The 26,284-nt window shown below is 42.8% G+C and overlaps 1 protein-coding gene and 1 pseudogene across 1 annotated transcript in view; one reads left to right on the top strand and one right to left on the bottom strand.

Annotated features, from left to right (window-relative positions):
- The window catches only part of LOC149973256 (focadhesin-like), a 39,990-nt pseudogene extending 26,082 nt beyond the window's left edge, over nucleotides 1–13,908 (bottom strand).
- A 7,265-nt stretch (nucleotides 13,909–21,173) lies between these two features.
- The window catches only part of LOC110500634 (protein AF-9), a 60,308-nt gene continuing 55,197 nt past the window's right edge, over nucleotides 21,174–26,284 (top strand). Inside the window, exons 1-2 of the mRNA XM_021578115.3 lie at nucleotides 21,174–21,385; nucleotides 22,009–22,189. Of these exons, the coding sequence (XP_021433790.3) occupies nucleotides 21,374–21,385; nucleotides 22,009–22,189 (193 nt within the window). The 5' untranslated portion in view covers nucleotides 21,174–21,373. The remainder of the gene's footprint in view (nucleotides 21,386–22,008; nucleotides 22,190–26,284) is intronic.

Here is a 26,284-nt window from a genome sequence, read left to right as displayed (position 1 = left end):
CAAAATATAAACAGTGCTTGGGCTGGAATAATACATTATAGCCTTTCTCTTGCATTTCAAAAATACCAAACAACACATGTTTTTTTCTTTGTATTATCTTCTACCAGAGCTAATGTGTTCTATTCTCCTACATTCACTTCACATTTCCACAGATTTCAAAGTGTTTCCTTTCAAATGTAATCAAGAATATGCATATCCTTGCTTCAGATCTTGAGCTACCGGAAGTTAGATTTGGGTATGTCATTTTAGACGAAAATTGAAAAAATAGGATCCGATCAAGCAAACCAGATGATGGCACATTTATTTGAGATGTTTTTAAATGTATAGATAGCAAAACAAAGCATTTTTGTTCCGTGAGTTCGCCAGATCAGAGGCAATAGGGATGACCAGGGATGTTCTCTTGATAAGCGCATGAATTGGACCATTTTCCTGTCAAAATGTAACAAGTACTTTTGGGTGTCAGGGAAAATGTATGGAGTAAAAAGTACAGTACAGCTACCCAAAATAACGACTTAAGTAGTACTTAAGTATTTTTACTTAAGAGAGAGAGAGGTGAGTGAAAGAGAGAGTGAGAGAGGATTGAAAGAGAAACAGAGAGGTGAGTGAAAGACAGAGAGAGAGAGAGAGAGAGAGGTGAGTGAAAGACAGAGAGAGAGAGGTGAGTGAAAGAGTGAGTGAGAGAGGTGAGTGAAAGAGGGAGTGGTGAGTGAAAGACAGAGAGGGGTGAGGGAAAGAGAGAGTGAGAAAGGTGATTGAAAGAGAGAGAGGTGAGTGAAAGAGAGAGAGAGAGCTGAGTGAAATACAGAGAGAGAGATGAGTGAAAGACAGAGAGAGAGAGGTGAATAAAAACAGAGAAAGGTGAGTGAAAGAGAGAGAGAGAGGTGAGTGAAAGACAGACAGAGAGAGGTGAGTGAAATACAGAGAAAGGTGAGTGAAATACAGAGAGAGAGAGAGAGAGAGAGAGAGGTGAGTGAAATACAGAGAGAGGTGAGTGAAATACAGAGAGAGAGAGAGAGGTGAGTGAGAGAGAGAGAGTGGTGTGTGGTAGAAGTAATTGTAGATAAGAGACAGGGACAAAGCGAGGTAACAGTGTGTGTAAGGAGAGGAGGCTGAGAGAGTGATATAGCATTGGGTCATTACCCAGTGTGAGAAGCCCTGTCTGCTGGGACAGATCAGAGCCAAACCCACTGTCATCTCCTCTACCGGGAACTCCTAGAGACACACACAGAGTCAGACGCACGCACGCACACACACACACACACACACACACACACACACACACACACACACACACACACACACACACACACACACACACACACACACACACACACACACACACACACACACACACTTTAGAGGAAGTGGGACTACAAACAGATCCTTAAGGGGTCTTGACAATGCAGGGATCGTAAGCGCACTGAGCTCAAAAGATTCCATCTCAGTCTCTGACAACAAGAGGAATCTTTGGAGCTGTGTGCGCTCCCCATCCAATGCTTTGAAGAGATTAGGATCACACAGGGAGTCGGATCTGGATACACTGGCAGGGCAATGTAGACAGAACCTTAACAAAACTCCCACAGCTGCAGGCAGAAAAACAAGCTAAAGAGCTGCTGTGCTTTGCGTCTGTCTGTGCGGAAACGGTTTGCTGGGGGTTCTTCATTTTATACCGAGAGTCAGCAGTATGACATGACCATAAACAGCGGTGCAACATCGAAAAGCAAGAGGCTGATCTCATTAGAACTCACACAAACTGTTTTCTGATCTGCGCATATGAAGGAGAGGAGGTGGGTTAAGACTAGTGAGATGCAGCCCTGGTCTACTTCGTCTTGTGTGACTGGCACACCTCTGTATGGGCTGGGAGAAGCTGGTGCAGTAGTTGGAGTAGCAGTCTGCAGTCCCCGCTGAACTGACAGGCACGCAGCAGCTGAAGGGCCAGATGGGCCCTCTGAGTACTCCAGCCATCCCTCAGGGAACCCTCCAGGGCCGGGCTCAGGGCCGGGCTCAGGACCTCCACGAAAAGCCCCGCAGCTCCAACACTACATTCACACAGTCCACCTAGAGATAAAGACATAACACAGGTTGCGTCAATGGTCCCACCATACCTGCTATATGTTTTGTCTTTCACCTATTTTGCCATGTACTGTGTTGTGCCGTGCTACATTATGCTCACAGGTCCATGTCTACACTGTAAGGGGTGTGTTGCCTCAAAATAATAAAAAGGAAATCAATCTTGTCTCACTTGCATGTAAGGTACCAGCTCATAGAGACAGCAAACCATTCTGTGGCGTACCACAGGGCTCTGTCCCAGGTCCTCTTCCTTTTCCTGGTCTTCTTTCTTTTCTTGGTTCTGGTTCTGGGTGTGGTCCCCTTGCTGGAGGGGCCCTGAGGAGGCTGTGTGTGAGCAGGGTGTACTCAGGCAGCCGCTGGAGCTCACAGTACAGGTAGAGCAGGAAGGGAGCCAATATGGTCACGTGCGCAGGCTCACCCCTGCAAGCACGCACGCACACACACACACACACACACACACACACACACACACACACACACACACACACACACACACACACACACACACACACACACACACACACACACACACACACACACACACACACACACACACACACACACACACACAAACTGACAGGAGAATTCAATGTTAAACACACACCTGCACATCCATGTCGTAAAATGTAACTTTAAAGCATATTTCAAGTAGATAATATCATGCCTCCAAGAAAAACAAACATCACACAGGTTAGCCAGCTGACAGTCATGAGTTATGGAGGACGCTCCAGCTGTACAACCAGATTACTTTGAAATGTTAGAAGGGAGAGCAGTCTGGCCTCTCTTCTAGTTGGTTCCTGTGGAGGTTTTATCGGCCACTCAAGGCCCCTGGCCCAGGTCTGACCAAGGCCGGAAACTCTTTAGCTAACCTGTCAGCGGCCCACTGGATGAAGTCATCAATCTCCAGCAGCAGAACGGGCCAGCAGTCGGGCGGTTTTCCAGCACGGTGATGTGTGGATGGGGGCTGCTCCTGTAACACATTAATTTGTTAATTTGGCTATGCTTTCGGTTACCAGCAGGTACGCAATCTCTATGGATATGTGAAGATGAGTTACGTTTGCTCGCATGCTGTAAATAACCAGTAAACTATTCCCTATATATCGCACTACTTTTGAATACAGCACTATGGGCCCTGTTCATAAGTAGTGCACTAAATCAGGAACAGGGTGACATTTGGGACTGTCTGAGTATATTATCAGCCCATATGTCTGGGCTTAGACATTTAAACAATAACTCATAATCAGTTATCTGTCCTGTTTCATCTCATTGAGGACAATGCAACACAGTCAGGATTTCAGGTTTCACATCCATGGGAAAAGTGCTGGTCTGCTAGTGTTTAGCTTGAAAGCTAATGTGACACATATGCTTTGATAAATAAAACATACATGTGGAAACAGGACGAACCATCATCCATTGCATCCAACGAAGACATATGGGTAAATGGTTTCATGTGTTCTGTTTTTCTTTAGTTATATCATTATATTACAGCACATTGGGTACTACTGTATGTATTATGGTCACTTGTTGGGCTCCTAATCTTTCCCTGGGTGGTTGTGTGGGTATGTGTGTGTGTGTGTGTGTGTGTGTGTGTGTGTGTGTGTGTGTGTGTGTGTGTGTGTGTGTGTGTGTGTGTGTGCGCGCGTTCATGCCTGTGTGTGTGTAAGAAAATGCTGGAATATGACGTGCTAGCAGACGCCTGGCCTTGAAGACATGTGTGTGACTGACTGAGGCTTCTGGGCTTCATCGGCTAAGAGTTTGTCAGACAGATGTTCTTCTGAATAACTTATTTTGAGGCCTAAGGTAGACTATCACTTTTGATTCTTTAAACAGTAAGCTAGGAGTTTTTTGTCATGCTGATTAGCCTTAAGAACATGCACAACCAAAGGCTTTAACGTTTCTTCGGTCTACAAATCTATGTGTAACTTGATCTGTCCAAAATGTACAGAAATTCCTCCGGGACAATGGATCCACTTCTGACCACCAAGCTTCAGAACTTTGAATGTATGTAGGTGCTAAGCCTCAAGCATAGGCTAATGGAGTTTAGGTTTTACAAGAAACCAGTTAACATAGGAAGCCTTTCTAACCAACAAAGTCCCTGTCAACGCCTACAAATGGCCTGGCTATCATTGTAACAGGATCTTGCCTTGTCTGCTGTGAGACTGGACGGCAAAACAAAGAGGCAAAAAAACATTACCAGGAAGAGCGCCAAAGCCAAATAACCCTCTCTGAGGCTAATGCCTGCCCTCGCCCCTCACCCCCGTCTTCCCCCTACCTCTCCCTGCCACCTGGGGTTTGGGGAAGGGCTGGCGTCAGGCAGACTGTACCCGGGCTAAGATCTGGCCACGGGCCCACTGGCAAACAGAGGGCCTGTGGTGTTTCCAGTCACAACAATCCACAATGATGTTCAATTAGGTCAGAAGAGGAGCTCCTGGGAAAAAAAAGAATGTCTAGTGGTTGAAGAAAAGTGGATCAACTCCAAACCCCTGGTGGAGCCGAAGCCCCAAAGAACCTTTCATGAAAAGTGATTCATGGATTACATTAACAAGGAATCCCACTCTTTAGAATCATACATCTGAATGTCAAGAGAGATTGGATATGACCTTTGAACCAACCAAAGGTTGAGGTTAAAACAACACACTTGAAGTGTGGCAAGGAGAAACTGCCTGCAGACAGACAGGCATGATCTTGACCACTGCCCCACCTCAATCATTGCACGCATCACTGCTCCCGAAACACCGGGGGAAGGAAGTCTGTCTCTCGCTCTGTTAACTGAGAGCGTGACTGACCAGCTTGCCTGCCACAGACTCTTAGGGACAAAGCGTCCCCCTTCCCTTTACCTCCCCCCTCCCTCTGCGTCCCATGGCTTAATCTGTCTGACCATCTCTCTATCCCTGTCCTCAGGTTCCCTGTGGCTTGTCTCGGCCTCCAGTTCAATGCGGCTCATCCATCAGGCCTTCTTCTTTCTCTCTAGACAGGCCAGACAGACCCACCGTTACCTGCTTTCACAGCCAGACAATGGAGGGAGCGAAACTGACAAGACTGACCTTGCCGTTGTTGAACTGCAAGTTCACTGGCAGTGGCAGAATAGAGAGCGCTGGGTTGGAGGGTAAGGGGGCGTTAAAGGGACTGTTTGCTCCAAAACCAAAGTTTGTCAGATGTTTTCAGATATCAAAGTGATCTAATGTCGAGATGAGTCTACATCCGATGGCAATGGTGGTGTAGAAAGTCTATATGAGTTATATAGCTTAAATCCTAATGAATCAAAAATGTAAGTACTGAATAGAATTAGGAAGATAGTGCTTATCTTTTCCATCCATTTGTGATTGAGGCATACAGCTGGATCTAGCCTGATGGCGTGCAACATGAACACATCTCCACATTAGACAAGTTATGAGGTCAGTAAACCTTGGACAAAAAAAAACTGTCCCTTTAACTGTCCCATTAACTTTAGACTGTACGTTTAAGAACACACCTGTCTGGCAATGTGTGCTGCTTACACTGACTCCCAGATGAACCCAGAACACAAAAAAAGGAGGTGGGGGTTGGGGTGAGGGAGACCCAACAGCTTTAGTGCCACACCAAGTCTGAATCGGAAATCGGTCAGATGCACGGGAGAAGCCTGTCTGGTTGCGAGGGACCAAGGAGGTTAATGGGACAGACAGACATACCCAGGACGTAATCCTGGGAGAATGCGGCCCACCTGAACCACCCTATCCCCATCCTCCTGGTCCCGCTGGGTAGTTAAGTGGCTTAGTGTCTCTGTGGCAGATTGCGCGGGGGCAGCGGCGGGCAGACAGTCAACAATGGGCACCTAGTGGGTATCCTTCATAAATCCTGCAGCATTTAAACCGGCATTTAAACGAGGCTGGTCCACCAATGACGGGCCTGCTGCACCACCCTGGTGCCCCCAGCATATTAATCTTCTCACCAGGGAATGACAGGGAGCGAGACGGAGAGGAAAGGTAAAGAAGGGAAAGGAGGGAAAGGAGGAGGAATATAGAGAAAGGGAGGGATGGAAAGAAAGACAAGGGGATGCTGTGAGAAAATGAAAGGGAGGGAGAAATAAATAAATAAAAGGATAGGCCTAACTCAGTTTATTTTCCCACCACTCTGTGACTGATTACAGGGGCAAAGGTGTATATCAAAGACCAGGGGACGGAAATTAGGGTTCTCTCTGCAAACTCTGAGAAAAGCATCCATTTGTGTTCTGGGTATAGCTAAGAGATTTTTTTTCATCATGCCTAGTAATGACGGACCTCCAGATTCCTCTACCCCTGGTGGTTGATATCCATTCATTCTCAAAACCAGAATCCCCATGTCTGTCTTGGAGAGTTGTATGCTGGTTAGATGGCTCAAGGTGCACACCTACTTACTCTATGGCTGTATGTATCAAGCGTCTCACAGTAGGAATACTGATCTAGGATCAGTTTAGCCTTTTAGATCATATGTAATATTATCACATGGACAGGGGGACCTGATCCTAGATCAGCAGTCCTACTCTGAGACATCTTGATACATACGGCCCCAGATCACTAGTGGAGGAGTAGATGCTGGCCTTTTGTACCCCAATGACGCAATTCGACCCTACCCCCAATTCATGCTCCTTATTCCTGACACCTATGGTGACGCCTGAGGGGGTCATGATTCATGGTAAATTGCTCCACTATGAAATTAAATCAGAGCTGGGCCTTAACAGCCCATCAGAGTAGGTTGATGTTACCCAAATGAGATATTAATCACTATCAACAGGATGGGTCGGCCAGAGAACAATCCTATGGAGGGGGTCGGTATGCTAACTTACTAGCATCGCTCCGAAGGGAAAAAATTCTATACTTCACATAGGAAACCCTATTCCCTATAACAACTACTGTTGACCAGCCTTGGTTAAAAGTAGTGCACTAGGGAATAGGGTGCCATTTGGAACACAAGCATGATCTATAGTCACATAATTGCAGTATCAGTGCAGCATTTCCATGACTTCACAAAGGACTAACTCAAATATTACTACTCAGAAACAGAATTATTATGACCTCATAGTAGTATTTTCATGAAAACCCAGTAAGAAAATACTAATGTACTACATCAGTAGTATTTTCATGAAAACCCAGTAAGACTACTTACAACAAGTTATGACATAATATTTTGACTATCATGGCTACTAAATGTTATTATGACATCATGATAATATTACCACTACAGAAAGATGTTATTAAGACAAAATTGTCCATGGTAGGCCGTCATTGTAAATAAGGATTTGTTCTTAACTGACCTAGGGACAAGTGAAGTGGACTGACCTGATGGAGTAGGGACAAGTGAAGTGGACTGACCTGATGGAGTAGGGACAAGTGAAGTGGACTGACCTGATGGAGTAGGGACAAGTGAAGTGGACTGACCTGATGGAGTAGGGACAAGTGAAGTGGACTGACCTGATGGAGTAGGGACATGTAAAGTGGACTGACCTGATGGAGTAGAGACAAGTGAAGTGGACTGACCTGATGGAGTAGGGACATGTAAAGTGGACTGACCTGATGGAGTAGAGACAAGTGAAATGGACTGACCTGATGGAGTAGGGACATGTGAAGTGGACTGACCTGATGGAGTAGGGACAAGTGAAGTGGACTGACCTGATGGAGTAGGGACATGTAAAGTGGACTGACCTGATGGAGTAGAGACAAGTGAAGTGGACTGACCTGATGGAGTAGGGACATGTGAAGTGGACTGACCTGATGGAGTAGGGACAAGTGAAGTGGACTGACCTGATGGAGTAGGGACAAGTGAAGTGGACTGACCTGATGGAGTAGGGACAAGTGAAGTGGACTGACCTGATGGAGTAGGGACAAGTGAAGTGGACTGACCTGATGGAGTAGGGACATGTAAAGTGGACTGACCTGATGGAGTAGAGACAAGTGAAGTGGACTGACCTGATGGAGTAGGGACAAGTGAAGTGGACTGACCTGATGGAGTAGGGACAAGTGAAGTGGACTGACCTGATGGAGTAGGGACAAGTGAAGTGGACTGACCTGATGGAGTAGAGACAAGTGAGGTGGACTGACCTGATGGAGTAGGGACAAGTGAAAGCTTGCTCCATTGTCTCTCTGGTCCACTTGCATTTGGAGAAGCCTTCCTATCACTTTTATCAACCTCTGCACATTTCTGTCCACAATAAACAGAAGAAAAAAAGTATCAGGTCAGGGACATAACTAGCAATTTACAGAAAACCAACCTATACTTGCCCTATCCACAGGGGCTACTTGAGAAGACTCATGAGACAGTAGGCCTACTGGTAAAATGCACATGAGGAGGTACTTCAGGGGTTCTCTGGGCAGAGATAAATTCAGTTAGTGGAACAGTAACTGAAAAAGGTTGGGAACCACTTACTTACAGTATACTGTGTCGAGGACCTTCATGATATTGGTGAGTGAGAGCACATGGGGAAGAAACAGCTCCAATCTTAATTTTGAAAAACATTTCAACACTGGCCCACAGAGCACTATACAAACACTGCATCTCTGTTACGTTTTAATTTGACCCAAAAATAAACTATTTTACATTGAGGACTGACAGTCCGAGTCAGTCTGACAAACACTCAGACACATCCCTCTTCATCTGGGATGTTAAATACCAACCAGTCCCTCTCAGTCTCAACGCACGCTTCATGACTGACTCAGTAATAGAAGAACACTGTACATTTACACAATGATGTTAGACGGCGCATGCCATAATATCCGAGGCTGGAAAGGTCACAAGCTGATTGACGTTCCATTTCCTGCTGTGAAGGCCATTACCTAAGCAAGATCAATAGTCAGCAGCAGCAGCAGCCTGGGGAGTAGCAAGGACAGCGTGTCCCTTCCTCAGTGAAATGACTGTCATCACCTTGTTTACAGCGAGAATGCCCATGGTGTGTCCGAACAATGTAAAGAGACCAGGGCAAGGTGCCCAGACTCAAGTAAATGACCATCGTTAAATGTTGGTGACCATGGTGACAGACCTTAATGAAAGTGGTGTAAAAAAAGAATACAAATAAAATAAACAACAACATGTGCATCAGTGTCATACAGTGAATCATAGTAACCATAGTGATGATTCTACACGGATATGACCACTAGGCCTATACACGTGGAGTGTACTGTGTTTTCTTTTCTTCCTATAGTGAATAATATAGCATGATTTATATAAGGCTTAATAAGAGGCTTATAGGAGAGCTAGGTTGAGTTTCATAATGACTTTCAGTATAACGTGATCAGCTGCTCTACAGTATGACGTGACAATGCTGTGTAGCAGGATGTCCTTATCAGTGTTGCACCACAGAGAGATAGAGGAGGGACATGTCTGACAGTGTGGATAAGATCTGTTAAGACCTCTACAGGGTGGGGCAGGGAGGCTGTCGTAGCAAGAGAACAACATTTTAATAATTATGTGTTTTGACAGTGTGTGTGTGTGTGTGTGTGTGTGTGTGTGTGTGTGTGTGTGTGTGTGTGTGTGTGTGTCTGTAGTACCTGGTGGAGAGCAGGAGGTTGAGGATGCTGTTGAGTACGTAGTGCAGGTCGGCGTGGCCTGCTCTACCAGGAGCACCACGGCATCACAGGGCCTCTGGCCATGCCTGCTTGTAAGGGAGGGAGGGAGGGAGAGAGAATGATTAGGCCTAGAAGATAAATATTCCTGTTTTTGTGCTTTCAAATAACTTAAAACTCAAATAGAATGGAGCTCTCCTGTTGGAAACAAAAGTACACAACACAACAAAACAAAGATTATTGATTATTGTGTGGAAAACCAAACTTTCTGGCCATGTTTCAAAGATATATTTTACACTACATTTTTACTCCTAGCTCCCAGCGGACTGACATGACAACCTATGAAACAGTAGTGATGGCCAAACTCTAGCCATCTGCTGTGCCATATACAACTAACCTAATGCAGGTACCCCTAGCAGGTACTGTACCTGCATCCATTTGAAAGATGACCCCTGCAGTGTAAACTAACGCTCTGACAGATGACACTGGCCTACAGCCACTGACATAATTTTGAATGAATTTAATGCATTGTTCTCGAGACTCCTTGACCTTCCCAAATACAGAAAGATGACATGCTCCTAAGCAGTTTGCTAGTTGCTACATTGAATGCATTGCAACTTTGACCATCTCAGGTTGACTTCCCATTATAGAAGGACAATGAGGCAGAGAGGACAGACGAGTGGAGTGGACTGACCACCAGATGGTTACTCTCAGGGCCTAACCCTGGCTGCCTGGCTGGCTGATAGCCAGAGGGAGATCTGTATGTTATCTGAACAGAGGGGGAAACAATGTAGCGACGCCCCCCCACCCACTGCACCCTACCCCACACCAGCCCCACCCGTTCCCCCTATATTAAAGTACTGATAAGTGACAGGCCGACAGTGTGCAACAGCCAATTCACAGCCTCTGACGCAGCTATAACATTCACTCCCAACGACTTAACAAAGCAGCCACAGCAGCATCCACACGACTGCAGCCCAAGCTTATGACCCGGTAAGGTCCTCATATTCAATGCTAAAAGTAGACTTCTGACAACTGTCTTCTACAAGTTGGTGTTTATGGTTGAACCTGATCATAGGCCTTTCTTTGTTAAGTGACTTTGACTTTGTGTTAAAAAGAGGATAGAATCCACCACACTGTTATTGCACTGCACAAGGTGTTCCGTTCCATGAAATTACATTTTGTTGTGAAGGGATTGAAATGTAGAACAAAATTGTGTGCGGTGTGTAGTTAAATGTGGACTACGAGACAATTAGAGGAATAAACTAACATTCATATTCTTTGAGTAGAAAACCACGTTTGTGGTTGTTGAATTAGGCCTAAGACAGATGGTGTTCAAGTATTTATGGATTGAAATGACGACATTCAAACATTCACCTTGCTAGTCTAGTCTAGCTTAGTGGCAGGCAGCCTAGTGCTAAAGAGCGTTGGGCTAGTAACTGAAATGGCACTGGCTCAAATCCTGAGCCGACTAGGTGAAAAATCTGTTGGATGTGCCCTTGAGCAAATCACTTAACCCTAATTGCTCCTGTAAGTCGATATGGATAAGAGTTTCTACTAAAATGTTAAATGTAATGTCTATGTCGAGCTTTGACCCCCAGATAGTACAAAAATCTATGTTATTTCACTTGTGCTGCATAGCACATTTTCCAAACTCAAAGAGGGATAATACTCAGCAAAACACATGTAAATGAAACTATTCCAGGGGCTTCTAGACTGCCTTTAACTTGTTCACTAACAATGTAGACAGGTCTGTACTGCTAGCTCGGCATTGCTAGTGTAAACAATGTTACATTGTTTAAATGGTCAATCCTGTGCCTTTGAAAGTGACAGTCCTGCCGCTTGTGGACAGCAGAATAATCCATGGCTTGTTGCTTGTCCTCCAAAACGATTTAGTTACTGGTTAAGGCAGGCAGAACACATAGGACATTCTCTTTACATTTTCAATGGGGTACATTTGATAGAATCACCACAAACTCTACCAACAGTGTAGCATTGACTGTATAGTGGCCTAATTTAGCTATCTGTCTAACTGCTGCGCTTCGGGTTACTAGAGACACAATAGATTTCAGTGGAGGCTGCTGAGGGGAGGAAGGCTCATAATAATGGCTGGAATGGAACGGTGTCAAACACAGGCATAATACTCCATTCCAGACATTATTATGAGCCGTCCTCCCCTCAGCAGCCTCCACAGATGTATATATACAGCGCCTTTGGAAAGTATTCACACCTGTGGACTTTTCCACATTTTGTTACATTATAGCCTTATTCTAAAATGGATTAAATAAAAAAAATCCTCAGCATTCTACACACAATACCCCATAATGACTAAGTTAAAACAGTTTTTAGAAATGTTTGCTTATGTATTAAAAAAAGAAAAAATAAGAAATATCATATTTACATAACTATTCAGACCCTTTGATATGAGACTTGAAATTGAACTCAGGTGCATCCTGTTTCCATTGCTCATCCTTGAGATGTTTGTACAACTTGATGTGAATTCAATTGATTGGACATGATTTGGAAATAAACACACCTGTCTATATAAGGTCCCACAGTTGCCGGTTCATATCGGAGCAAAAATAAGGCCATGAGGTCGAAGGAATTGTTCATAGATGTCCGAGATAGGATAGCGTTGAGGCACAGATCTGGGGAAGGGTACCAAAACATTTCTGCAGCATTGAAGGTCTCCAAGAATACAGTGGCCTCCATCATTCTCAAATGGAAGAAGTTTGGAACCACACTTCTTAGAGCTGGCCGCCTGGCCAAGCTGAGCAATCGGGGGAGAAGGGCCTTGGTCAGGTAGTCGTTCAAGAAACCGATGTTCCCTCTGATAGAGCAGTTCCTCTGTGTAGATAGGAACACCTTCCAGAAGGACAACCATCTCTGCAGCACTCCACCAATCAGGCCTTTATGGTAGAGTGGCAAGACGGAAGCCACTCCTCAGTTAAGGCACATGACAGCCCGCTTGGAGTTTGCAAAAAGGCACCGAAACACTCTTAGACCATGAGAAACAAGATTCTCTGGTCTGATGAAAGCAAGATTGAACTCTTTGGCCTGAATGCAAAGACCCACGTCTGGAGGAAACCTGGCATCATCCCTATGGTGAAACATTGTGGTGGCAGCATCGTGCTGTTGGGATATTTTTCAGCGGCAGGGACTGGGAGACAAGTCAGGATTAAGGCATAGATGAACAGAGCAATGTACAGAGAGATCCTTGATGAAAACCTGCTCCAGAGCGCTCAGGACCTCAGACTGGTGCGAAGGTTCACCTTCCAACAGGACAACGATCCTAAGCATACAGCCAAGACAACGCAGGAGTGGCTTCGGGACATGTCTCTGAATGTCTTTGAGTGGCCCAGCCAGAGCCTGGATTTGAACCCGATCGAACATCTCTGGAGACCTGAAAATAGCTGTGCAGCAACACGCCCCATCCAATTTGACAGAGCTTAGGATGATATGCAGAGAAGAATGAGATAAACTCCCCAAATACAGGTGTGCCAAGCTTGTAGCGACATACCCATGAAGACTCGAGGCTGTAATCGCTGCTAATGGTGCTTCAACAAAGTACTGAGTAAAGGGTCATTTGCGTTTTTTAAATGTTCTAAAAAAATGTTTTTGCTTCGTCATTATGGGATATTGTGTGAAGTTTGATGAGGAAAAATAACTATTTAATAGAATAAAGCTGTAACGTAACAAAATGTGGAAAAAGTCAAGGGGTCTGAAAACGTTCCGAATGTACTGTATATCTATCTATAACATCATGATGAGTTTCCTGGAACAGAGCTAAGTTCCCATATGCCAAAGATAGTCTATTATATTGACCAGATATTTAAATGACCCTTTAACAACGGAAATACATGTCCTCAAAGATGGAAGGCAGGCGTTAAGAGCTGAGATCAGGTGGGACAATTGATGGATAACTGTGTGAACAACAGGCCATAGAGCTAGGTAGAGGACTTTGTATCTGTGCCATTTACATCTGGGACAGCATGGGGCATTGAGTCTATATCCATTTTAAAGTGGTCAATTTTCTTCTTCATTGGCTGATTGCTCCCAACTCATAGGAATCCCCACCCAGTTGACTAATTTAAAATGGTGGAAGCCCCCAATTGCAATGGCCACGCTAAAATGGGTGATTTGGGTAAGTTGCCGAAATGCCTTGTGTGTCCACTTATATCAGTCCATTCATAACAACCTAACAATTATAAAACTTCTGTCCAATCAAATAAGCCTCATGTAGCAAATGAGCTATTACATTATTTATTTACCAAATTCGACACTCTCATTCACCTCCATTAGAAATAAATCCTCACCTAGTGGGCATATTTTCGTGAACAGATGTCGGGCGGAGTAAAACCTCTCGCTTCGCCTCTTCCTCTGTTGATGCTTGTAAATACAAAATATATGTAGCTGAGCTAGCTAGCTATTAAGCTACAGCTAACTTTATGTCGTAGGTCACTTTCACTTTCAGCTAGGTTAATAATTTTGAGGACTTGATAACTTGCAAAGAACACGCACAGTTGTCAGTACAAACTAACAGATCATATGTGTAAATTATAATTACATTTTATGCATTTGTCAAGCTTGCTAAATTAGCTAGCTGGCCACTTTTAAATAATGTTAGCTAGATTGTAGAACTTCTGCAACATCACTGGTGCACACGAAAACATATTCCAGTTGAACTTAACACAAAACATACAGTATCTATAACTTATATAATTTTACATTACAGATTTAAACTTTCAAGCTAAAAAAGTTAAAACAATATCATAGAGATAGATCGAAGACATCTGGACATCTGACTACAACAGGGTCACCAGGAGGGATCAGCCAATGAAGATGTAAGTACCACCCAGTTGACTACAGTAAAATGATGGAAGCCCTCAATGGCGCTGCCCATGCTAAAATAGATTTTTTTGGCCACCAGAGATCTCTATCATTCTCTATGACCAATATCTATATTTTCAGACTGGACCTCTGTTTCAAATCTGCCAAAAACACAGTTACGGTATGCAGTAAGGGTCAAATGGGTATGGGAAACTAATTGACAGTTCCATGCTATGTCATGAAATCTTATTTGAATAAAGAATGAAGTTAAAATTAAATAAAAAAAGTTTCCTATATTTCTGACATTCATTATTATTGCATACATATATTTAAATGTGCATTGATTTGGATCTAGCTTTTACTGATGATGATGATGAGGAGATGGAGGAGGATGATGATGAGGAGGAGGAGGAGTTCAGTATGTCAAATCGGAGGATCTGTTGTCCGGATCTGTTGTCCGGACCTCTCTATGGGGGTGCCACAGGGTTCAATCCTCAGGCCGACTCTCTTTTCTGTATACATCAATGATGTTGCTCTTGCTGCTGGTGATTCTCTGATCCACCTCTACACGGACGACACCATTCTGTATACTTCTGGCCCTTCTTTGGACTCTGTGTTAACTGACCTCCAGACGAGCTTCAATGCCATACAACTCTCCTTCCGTGGCCTCCAACTGCTCTTCAATGCAAGCAAAACTAAATGCATGCTTTTCAACCAATCGCTGCCCACACCTAGCCACCGGTCCAGCATCACTACTCTAGACGGTTCTGACTTAGAATATGTGGACAATTACAAATACCTAGGTGTCTGGTTAGACTGTAAACTCTCCTTCCAGACTCACATTAAGCATCTCCAATCCAAAATTAAATCTAGAATCGGTTTCCTATTTCGCAACAAAGAATCTTTCACTCATGCTGCCATATATACCCTCGTAAAACTGACTATCCTACCGATCCTTGACTCGGCGATGTCATTTACAAAATAGCCTCAAACACTCTACTCAGCAAATTGGATGCAGTCTATCACAGTGCCATCTGTTTTGTCACCAAAGCCCCATATACTACCCACCACTGCGACCTGTATGCTCTCGTTGGCTGACCCTCGCTTCATATCCTTCGCCAAACCCACTGGCTCCAGGTCATATATAAGTCGTTGCTAGGTAAAGCCCCACCTCATCTCAGCTCACTGGTCACCATAGCATCACCCACCCGCAGCACGTGCTCCAGCAGGTATATTTCACTGGTCACCCCAAAGCCAATTCCTCCTTTGGCCACCTTTCCTTCCAGTTCTCTGCTGCCAATGACTGGAACGAACTGCAAAAATCACTGAAGCTGGAGACTCTTATCTCCCTCTCTAGCTTTAAGCACCAGCTGTCAGAGCAGCTCACAGATCACTGCACCTGTACATAGCCAATCTGTAAATAGCCCATCCAACTACCTCATCACCATATTGTTATTTTTATTTTGCTCCTTAAAAGGTGAAGTAAATAAATACAAAAGGTAAAGGTGAAGTAAATAAATACAAAATGTAACTTTTATATAAAGCAGTCACATACCAATAATATATTGCCAAACATAAGCTCTTTGATCCCAACCCTGTCACGGTCGTCCTCCTCTTCGTCTGAAGAGGAGAGGCGAGAAGGATCAGAGGACCAATATGCGGCGTGGTAAGTGTCCATGGTGAATCTTTAATAAAGAAAGACTGAACACTATGCAAAAGAGTAACGAAAACAATAAACCAAATACGACCGTGAAGCTACAAAATGAGACCTGTGCAGACACAAGCCACTAACATAGACAATCACCCACAAACAAACAGTGCAACCCAGGCTACCTAAGTATGATTCTCAATCAGAGACAACTAATGACACCTGCCTCTGATTGAGAACCATACTAGGCCGAAAACATAGAAATGCCCCAAAACATAGAAAAACAAACATAGACTGCCCACCCAACTCACGCCCTGACCATACTAAATAAATACAAAACAACGGAAATAAAGGTCAGAACGTGACAAACCCTCAGCCACTCTCAGACCATCCCACCTATCACCATAGACCACCCTCGTTTGGTTTCCATGTGCCATATATTTTTAATTGTGCTGTGATGTTTTACAAAATGTTGGAACCTTTCTAATCTTATGTTATCCAAAGATTGTGAGCTAAAGATGAAAACCTTTCCTATGAGTATTAGTATATTATTTATTGACTGACTATGGCTTTCAAATCACCCAACACTGCTATTTGTAAGGTTCATTTTAGGTGCATGTTATGATTGTTTTAACCATTCCTGAACCTGTGGCCAGAAACAAGCTACAGATGGGAAATAGCAGAATAAATGAACTATTGATTTTGTCTCTTCGCAGCAAAATCTACAGAGCTGAGATTGTTGTATGCCCCAAAATAAATGTAGGATTCTGTTGGTGGCAAGAATTGTATATGATCATTTACATTGAAAAACTCAAAATGTTGAATCAAGTGTAGTTTTTTGTATCAGTTCATAAACCATATGCCACGGAATTGGTACATCGAAAATCTCCTCCCATTTATTTGTAACCTGTGTGGCGCAGCTGTCAACATTTATTTTTTAATTGTTTTTATTTTACCCCTTTTTCTCCCCAATTTCGTGGTATCCAATTGTTTTAGTAGCTACTATCTTGTCTCATCGCTACAACTCCCGTACGGGCTCGGAGAGACGAAGGTTGAAAGTCATATGTCCTCCGATACACAACCCAACCAAGCCGCACTGCTTCTTAACACAACGCCATCCAACCCGGAAGCCAGCCGCACCAATGTGTCGGAGGAAACACCGTGCACCTGGCAACCTTGGTTAGCGCGCACTGCCCTCGGCCAGCCACAGGAGTCGCTGGTGTGCGATGAGACGAGGATTTCCCTACCGGCCAAACCCTCCCTAACCCGGACAACGCTAGGCCAATTGTGCATCGCCCCACGGTCCTCCCGGTCGCGGCCGCGGACGGTTACGACAGAGCCTGGGCGCGAACCCAGAGTCTCTGGTGGCATTACAGCGCCCTTAACCACTGCGCCACCCGGGAGGCCGGCTGTCAACATTTTTGCTCTAAACTGGTATATTTTCTATTTTTGCTAGTTCCTTTTAGCCAATTTATATCTTTAATATATGGCAGGCAAACAAGTTCCCCACTTCTCCCTTTTCCACTTGCCTCCTCCATTTTGGTGGTAATACTGCAATCAGTTGGTTCTAAATTTGGATTGAGCAGATATTCCCATACATTTTCGATAACTGCATATGTTACATAACACCTCGGTTGTTACTCATAATGTCGTTAATAAATATATATATATATATATATTTTTAAATCCATAAAGAATGTTTTTTTTAAAGGAATCAGTATATTTGAGTTTAACCATAACATTTGTTGTAATAGCTTTGTAGTAGCTTTAATATTTAATAATTTTAGGCCCCCAAACTCATATTCATTATATAAATAGGCATGTTTAATTTTGTCTGGTTTAGCATTCCATATAAAATGAAATATTTTTTGTTCATATGATTTCAAAAAATAATAATCTGAATTAGACAGTGCCATTAGTAAGCAAGTAAACTTTGATGGGACCAAATAGTTAATCAATGTGATTTTTCCATAAATAGACAAGTATTTACCTCTCCATGGTTGCAGAATCAGATCTATTTTTGATAACTTTCTATTGAAATGAATTGTGGTAAGTTCATTTATATTTTTTGAGATGTGAATGCCAAGTATGTCTACTTCACCATCCACCCATTTTATTGGTTAACTACAAGGTAGTGTAAACGCTGCATTTTTTAACGATCCAATACGTAATATGGAATACTTGTAATAATTAGGTTTTAATCCAGAGAGGCTAGAAAAGTGATCAAGATCTTCATTGAGACTGTACAGGGATCCATATTGCAAACTTAAGAAAACTGGAGTCATCAGCATACATTAACACTTTTGTTTTTTTCTAACCCCTTGATGTTCTGGATGGATCTAATTTTGATAGCTAGCATTTTAAAGGCCATAATAAATATATATGGAGACAACAGACAGCCTTGTTTTACTCCTCTTAAAAGCTCAATACTTTCTGAGAAGTAACCATTATTTACATCTGGGGTTGCTGTACATAACTTTAAACCATTGTACAAGAGATTCACCAAAATTAAAGTAATCCAGGTAGGTAGATGGTAATGGAAAATATTTTGCTTCCTTCCTGTTAACAAACTATAGTTTTGGCAAGTCGGTTAGGAAGTCGGTTAGGACATCTACTTTGTATCTATATCCACAGTAAAACAAGTCCTATATCGACATAACCTGAAAGGCCGCTCGGCAAGGAAGAAGCCACTGCTCCAAAACCGCCATAAAAAGCCAAACTACAGTTTGAAACTGCACATGGGGACTTTGATCGTACTTTTAGGAGAAATGTCCTCTGGTCTGATGAAACAAAAATTGTACTTTTTTACAGCAAGCCGAAGAACACCATCCCAACTGTGAAGCACGGGGGTGGCAGCATCATGTTGTGGGTGGGCTTTGCTGCAGGAGGGACTGGTGCACTTCACAAAATTAGATGGCATCATGAGGTAGGAAAATTATGTGGATATAGTGAAGCAACATCTCAAGGCATCAGTCAGGAAGTTAAAGCTTGATCGCAAATGGGTCTTCCAAATGGACAATGACCCCAAGCATACTTCCAAAGTTGTGACAAAATTGCTTAAGGACAACAAAGTCAAGGTATTGGAGTGGCCATCACAAAGCCCTGACCTCAATCGCATAGAAAATGTGTGGGCAGAGCTGAAAAAGCGTGTGCGAGCAAGGAGGCCTACAAACATGACTCAGTTACACCAGCTCTATCAGGAGGAATGGGTCAAAATTCACCCAACTTATTGTGGGAAGCTTGTGGAAGGCTACCCCAAACGTTTGACCCGAGTTAAACAATTTAAAGGCAATGCTACCAAATACTAATTGAGTGTATGTAAACTTCTGACCCACTGGGAATGTGATGAAAGAAATAAAAGCTTTAATAAATAATTCTCTCTACTACTTTTCTGACATTTCACATTCTTAAAATAAAGTGGGGATCCTAACTGACATAAAACAATGAATTTTTACTAGGATTAAATGTCAGGAATTGTGAAAAACTGAATTTAAATGTATTTGGCTAAGGTGTATGTAAACTTCCGACTTCAACTGTATGTTCTACAAAAAAAAGTCATTTATCTTTTTTTTGTCTTAGTTAAGAACAAATTGTCATCCAATAGGCTTTGATTAAATTTCTAACAGTCCTGTCCACGTGGAAATTCTTTAAGAGTTAAATAGAGGCCATTTAGATGGTGGTCCGTTCACATTCGGACTCCTATCAATACTTTTTTAAAAACTTTTGATGCAAGCCAGAACGAAACTAGGAAGTAATCAAGATGGCTAGTTTGATGAAGCCTCCATGTATATCTCACTAGGTCAGAGTTTTTCAACCTCCATATATCCACTATTTTTATTGTATCCATGATCTTTGTGATCTCCTTGTGTGCGTGAGCGTGGTAGTTTGTAGAATGATTTCCTTTACGATCCATTGAGGTACTTAAAACCGTATTATAATCTCCCACCATATTAATAGATTATTTTGTTGCTTGTGATCTCAATAGATTATTATATATATTTTCGAAAAAGTGTGGATCATCATTATTTGGCCCATATAGATGAATTAGCCAGATCTGTTTTTAGTCCAATAGTATACTTAAAATATTCCATCAAATATTTTACTTTACTTGATTTAATGTGTTTTGGATAGGTATATTGTAAAGTCAGTCTGGCCAAAGATGGCTTGGTTCGGTTTGGCTTTTCTCTGGACTTCCTGTATTGAGGGACCAATGAGGAGTTGATGCTAATTCATGGAGCTTTATTTTGGCACCATGACCTCTGCCCCCTGCAATTGGTCACCTTTTTGTCCTCGCCTCCATTCTAGTGAAATTAAGAGCTTTCAGACCTGATCTGATCTTCAATAAAGTAGTTGTTACCACTTGAACAGTAATCAATGTGTTCAAGCAGAAGCATCATCAAGTTGCCACAGCAATGAGAGTAAAAACAATCGTTTTTCAACGGGGGAATGATGAACAGTTGGCTAGTTGTCAAATCCAACACTTCTTAGGTCCATATGGTGAGGTCTTTATTTTGCTGCTGGCACAACTGAAGAGCACACACCTATTGAAAGAAAGTGGAAACTGACACCTTGCATTCATTGATTTCTCAGTCAGGAATTGTATTTAACTCATTCAGATCATAGGTATGATAAGAATTTGTGGGCTATTTGGAGGATGGTTCAAAATCAAGGTGTTTATTTACTTGGTTGTCACATTCTGGGGGGAGATGATGGAATGGGCGTTATGGGAGGGGATGCTCAAATAAAACATGAATAGTTATCTATTTTGGGGCTCATAATATGTTGTTCGATTTGATAAGAATGGTGTATGAATCATCATGTTGACTCAATTACTATTTGGGGTAATGTTTAAATAAATTGACATCCAGTTGTAGGCTAATTGATACTTAAAAAAACCCATCTAATAGCAGACTGTTTATCATGTTGGATATATTGGATAATGTTACAGTATTACTCCACTCAAGTAAATGTATGCTGACTGTTCATGCTGGTAGCTGGGTCTAGTCATCAATGGTTTGAAGGCATGGGGTAATTATCCCTTGCCTATGTGGGGAAGTTGTGAGGTGGTTTTACTCGAGTCCATGCATTGGTTCTCTGCGCGTGTGCGTTGTCTCATTGGTTCTCTTCCCTCTGCTATGTCTGTCTCTTGTCAGTGCACAAAACAGCGCATGCGTCTTACTTTGCTCCTCAGTCTGAAACTCGGGGGTTGAGTTCAATTAGGAGAGACCATGTCCGCCATCAGCCATTTGCACTCCTATATCTTCTCATTTAGAACAAATTCTCGATGAAATAGCGGTTGCACGCGGCCTCAAGAATGGCCACGTCGGTGAGTACACTGCTCGCGACCATGCTTAGGCAGGGTGTGTTCTAACGTATTGTTTTCTTTGCTCGAAGAAGGCGGTATTGCCCGGTGCGTCTGAGCCGAAGATGTCCAGCCATATTTATATTGATATTCAAGTACAGTAGAACTAACGTTAGTTGAGTAGCGAGGCGCGTCTACAATGTAGCATATCTCACGTATAAAGTATGTTTGTGAAAGTGATGCTTGGATAGTAAAATCCTGAAAAAGTCTACCCTGGCAAATTACAGTCTCCTTGTAATAGTTTTTCGGCGTTGTTCAAAATTATTTGCGGTTTGTAGCCTAGGCTTCTTCATGAACATAAATACATGACTGTCTTTATAGTGTAGGGGAGGCTATAGACACCTTGCTTTCTTAGCTGAAATGCAAAGCAGGATAGAGTGCAAATGATTATGAGTAGACCTATCAAATCGAAACATGTTAACGTGTGATTGTTTTATTTAACTTATTCCGCGCATTGAGGCTGGTACGGGTGTCTATTGAGACAATGTATGGTTTTACTCGTGGATAGATTTAGGTAGGTTGTACAGCATGCAATGATGCCAGCCTCCGATTGGCAACAATATGTGATATGATTTTGGATGTTCTAGGGTGCTGTTCAGGTGAAACTAGAACTCGGACATCGTGCCCAGGTCAGAAAGAAACCCACCGTGGAAGGCTTTACGCACGACTGGATGGTGTTTGTCCGAGGACCAGAGCACAGCAACATTCAGCACTTTGTGGAAAAAGTCGTTTTTCACCTGCACGAAAGCTTCCCAAGACCAAAACGAGGTAGGCATATAATTTACCCTGCTTTTTGAGTTTTACTGTCATAAAATAATAGACTGCTTGATTTGTAAAGCAAAGCTTATAGCAATAGCCTACCACTCCGGACAAATTAAGCCTATTGAATTGTGTGCGCGACCATCCTTGGCGGTTCATTGAAAGTACTTTTTTTTTGTAATAGCCTTCACTTTGCAAGGTTTGTAAATGGACCCCCCCCCCCCAAAAATAAACTTGTTTAATTCATGTGAACATGCCCACCTGTAGCGCATGCACAATTAATTAGATGCGCTATTGGATAAGTACTGTAAACATCTTTGATGGTCATAGGATAGAGTTCCCCTTATGTGTATCTCTACAATTAAAACTTAACCCGAGAGGTTAGATTAAAGTATTATTATTTTGTTTTTTTTGTAAACCAGCTTTAGTAGAATAGTTTACTAATTCCACCCCACGAGTTTTATAAAAGATTGGGCAACCCAAATGAAGGTGAGCTAAACTACAAACCGTAACAACGTTGCTAGGTGTGGCATTAAGAACTAGAAAGGCTAAATGTGACCACTACCCAGCATTTGGTGATGGTAAACATAAGAGGGCTTGTTCAAACAGTGGAGAGCATAGTGGTTGTTTAAACTTCTGGCATGGCTGGAAGGGATCAATTATAGTATTTGTTGGTTTGGTATTTTTACCTTCTTTCCTGCTGGTGTGTTTGAGTGTTGTTTGGTGTGACAAATGCAGGGAAATGTGCCAAAGTCGATGCCTTGGAGAGACCCTGTCATATTAATTACATGCGACTCAGATTACCAGGGAACATTTGCACTTTATTGGGAACAGTTGTAAGATCATGCTGTTGTTTAACCATTCATTATTTACACTCCTTTTTAAAACGATAACCCCAAACTACTCTCAACAGTCTGAAGAATAGTCATTGCATCAAGAAAAATATGCAATGTACAAAATGGGTCTAATACCAATGAGTTCATAGTCCACTGAGGTGCAGGAGAACCACTATCTTTTACTATATAAATCAAGTATTTTGAGTAGGCTATTCTTTTTTTTAAACTCTTATAGTTTTATGCTTTCACCCCTATATAGTATAAATATTAGTGACTTGATTGTCCATTTTTGTAGGCTGTTAAACATAACCTGCCAATGTCTTCTAGTATCACACAGTGATGTTGTTGCATGGGCAGTTGGACTAGATAGCCATCTCATAGGCTACACATCCACATACCTGTTGCGTTATCCAGGGAGTTTTACAGTTCACAACATGGTGTCATTGTGATGTTTACCAGTATCACCTGTTAGTGTCCGACGCGTTCCGTTGACAGCTGGCCCCTGTGTGCTTTCATGATGTTACCAATACCCTATAGAAGCATAGTGGTCTGATTTTCACTCCTATTTCTAAAATTAAAAAATGTCACAGGAATTGTCAGTTTGACTGGATGAATGACAGCCTATTACAATATTCAATAAAAGGCTGGTAGATTTGAAAACAAGACAACCATAGAACCAGCCAGCTACCACCATAAGGTTGTTTTGCTGGTGCTGCATATGCTTGGTCTCTGTTCACTGGTGCAGGTAGGCTACAGTCTGTCGTACATGGTTGACTGTACAAACCCCTCTGCCCCCCCCCCCCCCCCCCCTCCACACACACACAACCCACCAAAGGCTGCTTTTGAGTCTGCTCTTTGTGGTGCAAAGAGACAGAACAGCCTGCCAGACTAGTGCCAAGGAATGATGTTGAAATCGGTTAAAAGAGAGAAGCTTTGTTTCTTTCACTGCGTTAATACTGAAAAAACAATGTAATTGTAAGTTGTCTTGCTACTGGACTTTTGAATACGAAGATAAACAGTTGCTGGTAAATGTTGACATATTTTGTCATAACACCAATGTCATGTACTGTTTCATCTGTAATAGCTGAGCTACAGAGCTTCATTTGACCATGGGGGCAAGTGAAATAGAAATGTGTGATGTACTTCAAATGATGTATTTGGTTACGAATCCACCTTGACCATCAGTTTCCTGCTAAGTCATTTAGCAAATCCGTGTTCTGTCAATAAACTGGAAAGTCTGTCCATTTACATGCGTGTTGAAAAGATAATGTATTTTTCCCATTTCAACAGGCATAAATCTATAGTGTGTAAATAGAGGAGAGGGGGTCAAGGCAAGGGCTAGTATACAAAGTGTTGCTTGTACTTGACGCTCCAAAGTGCTGCTGCTTGCATGCTTCAATGCATGCAGTGAATTCTTGAGGCGTATGCAACGGATCTCTTCCCTAGTCTGAACACCTGACTGGAGAGGAGAGTTTGTGGTTAGCGAAAGTACTTATCATCCACTACTCTGATTTATAGCATAGGAATAGATGCATTTCAAAGTTCAAAGCTCATGAGAACAGATGAGGTGTTTATTTCTACAGGTGTGTGTGAACTTCAAGCTAAACGCATTCCTGATATGGAAACGGCGCTGCGTGAGTGGTATGTTCTAGAGGTCGACCGATTAATTGGAATATCCGTATAATTATTTTTGGACACCGATTTTTGCCGTCTAAAATTATTATTATTTTTGTTACACCTTTATTTAATCTTTATTTAACTAGGCAAGTCAGTTAAGAACACATTCTTATTTTCAATGACGGCCTAGGAACGGTGGTTTAACTGCCTCGTTCAGGGGCAGAAGGACATATTTTCACCTTGTCAGCTCGGGGGATTCAGTCTTGCAACCTTACAGTTAACTAGTCCAACACAATAACGACCTGCCTCTTGTTGCACTCCACAAGGAGACTGACTGCCTGTTACGTGAATGCAGTAAGCCAAGGTAAGTTGCTAGCTAGCATTAAACTTATCTTATAAAAAACAATCAATCATAATCACTAGTTAACTACACATGGTTGATGATATTACTAGATATTATCTAGCGTGTCATGCGTTGCATATAATTTGACTGCGCATACAAGTATCTGACTGAGCGGTGGTAGGCAGAAGCAGGTGCGTAAACATTCATTCAAACAGCACTTTCCTGCGTTTTGCCAGCAACTCTTCGTTGTGTGTCAAGCATTGCGCTGTTTATGACTTCAAGCATTGCAACTCCCGAGATGAGGCTGGTGTAACCGAAGTGAAATGGCTGGCTAGTTAGCGCGCGCTTGCTCTGAGCCTTGGAGTGGTTGTTTCCCTTGCTCTGCATGGGTAACGCTGCTTCGAGGGTGGCTGTTGTCATTGTGTTCCCGGTTGGAGCCCAGGGAGGAGCGAGGAGAGTTCTTCCAGCCTGGCTTAAACTTGTGTTAAAATGAAAGCACATTTGGATGTTGTTTGCAAGGATGATGTATTTGCAGCTTATCACTGAATTTGACCACTTGGCACTCTCCTTTTAGGCTGAAACCTGCCTTGGCAAGTTCATGCTGTATCATGGTTAGCAAACTACCGTCTCACAGATCTTGTTCTGAAACTTGGTGGTATCTACCTGTTTGGGGAGTTTACCTGTGTTTTAATAGTACACCTACATTTGACAACAGTAGAAAGATACTCTTATGTTATGACAGGATACATTTAGCATATGTAGAATTGAATGAATCGAGCTTGAAGACTCTTCAGGAGCAGTGTGGCATCGTCACCCTCTCTCTGTTCTGTTGGGTACAAGAGACGTCCACAAGCCGTCTTCAGCCTGGCTGAAGCCCCCCACCCCTACCCCTCCTGTACCTTTGATCAACATTGGGCCCCTGACGGGAGAAGCCAAAGAAATTGAGGGGAAACCTTGTAGCATAGACAAGCATGTGTTTGACAGTTTTAATACTAACAGTCTCGCAGAGTGGTCTCATAAGGGCGCAGCTGCCTGCCCCTACTCCTGCAGAGACGCACAGACACTCCTTCCAAGGAGGTGCAGCTCGGCATTAGGTCAAGAATGTGCAGCTCTGCATTAGGTCACTCTTTCTTCCCTCTTTCTTTCTCACTTCTCTCTTTTCTTGTGAGGCGGCTAAACGCTGTCTGTACTGTTTTAATATAGTCCGTCTTGCAGCTGTTGTGGATTACACCGGTGCCTTCTCACTTGAAAGGGAATCTTTTCACTCACCTTGCTTTGAAAAATGTATTGTGGGAGGTTATACTTTTT

Source organism: Oncorhynchus mykiss, chromosome 21, assembly GCF_057628025.1.
Source record: "Oncorhynchus mykiss isolate SJ-2025 chromosome 21, ASM5762802v1, whole genome shotgun sequence".
Lineage (NCBI taxonomy): Eukaryota > Metazoa > Chordata > Actinopteri > Salmoniformes > Salmonidae > Oncorhynchus > Oncorhynchus mykiss.
The sequence above is the reverse complement of the archived record's forward strand: the minus strand, read 5'-3'. Positions and strand labels throughout refer to the sequence as shown.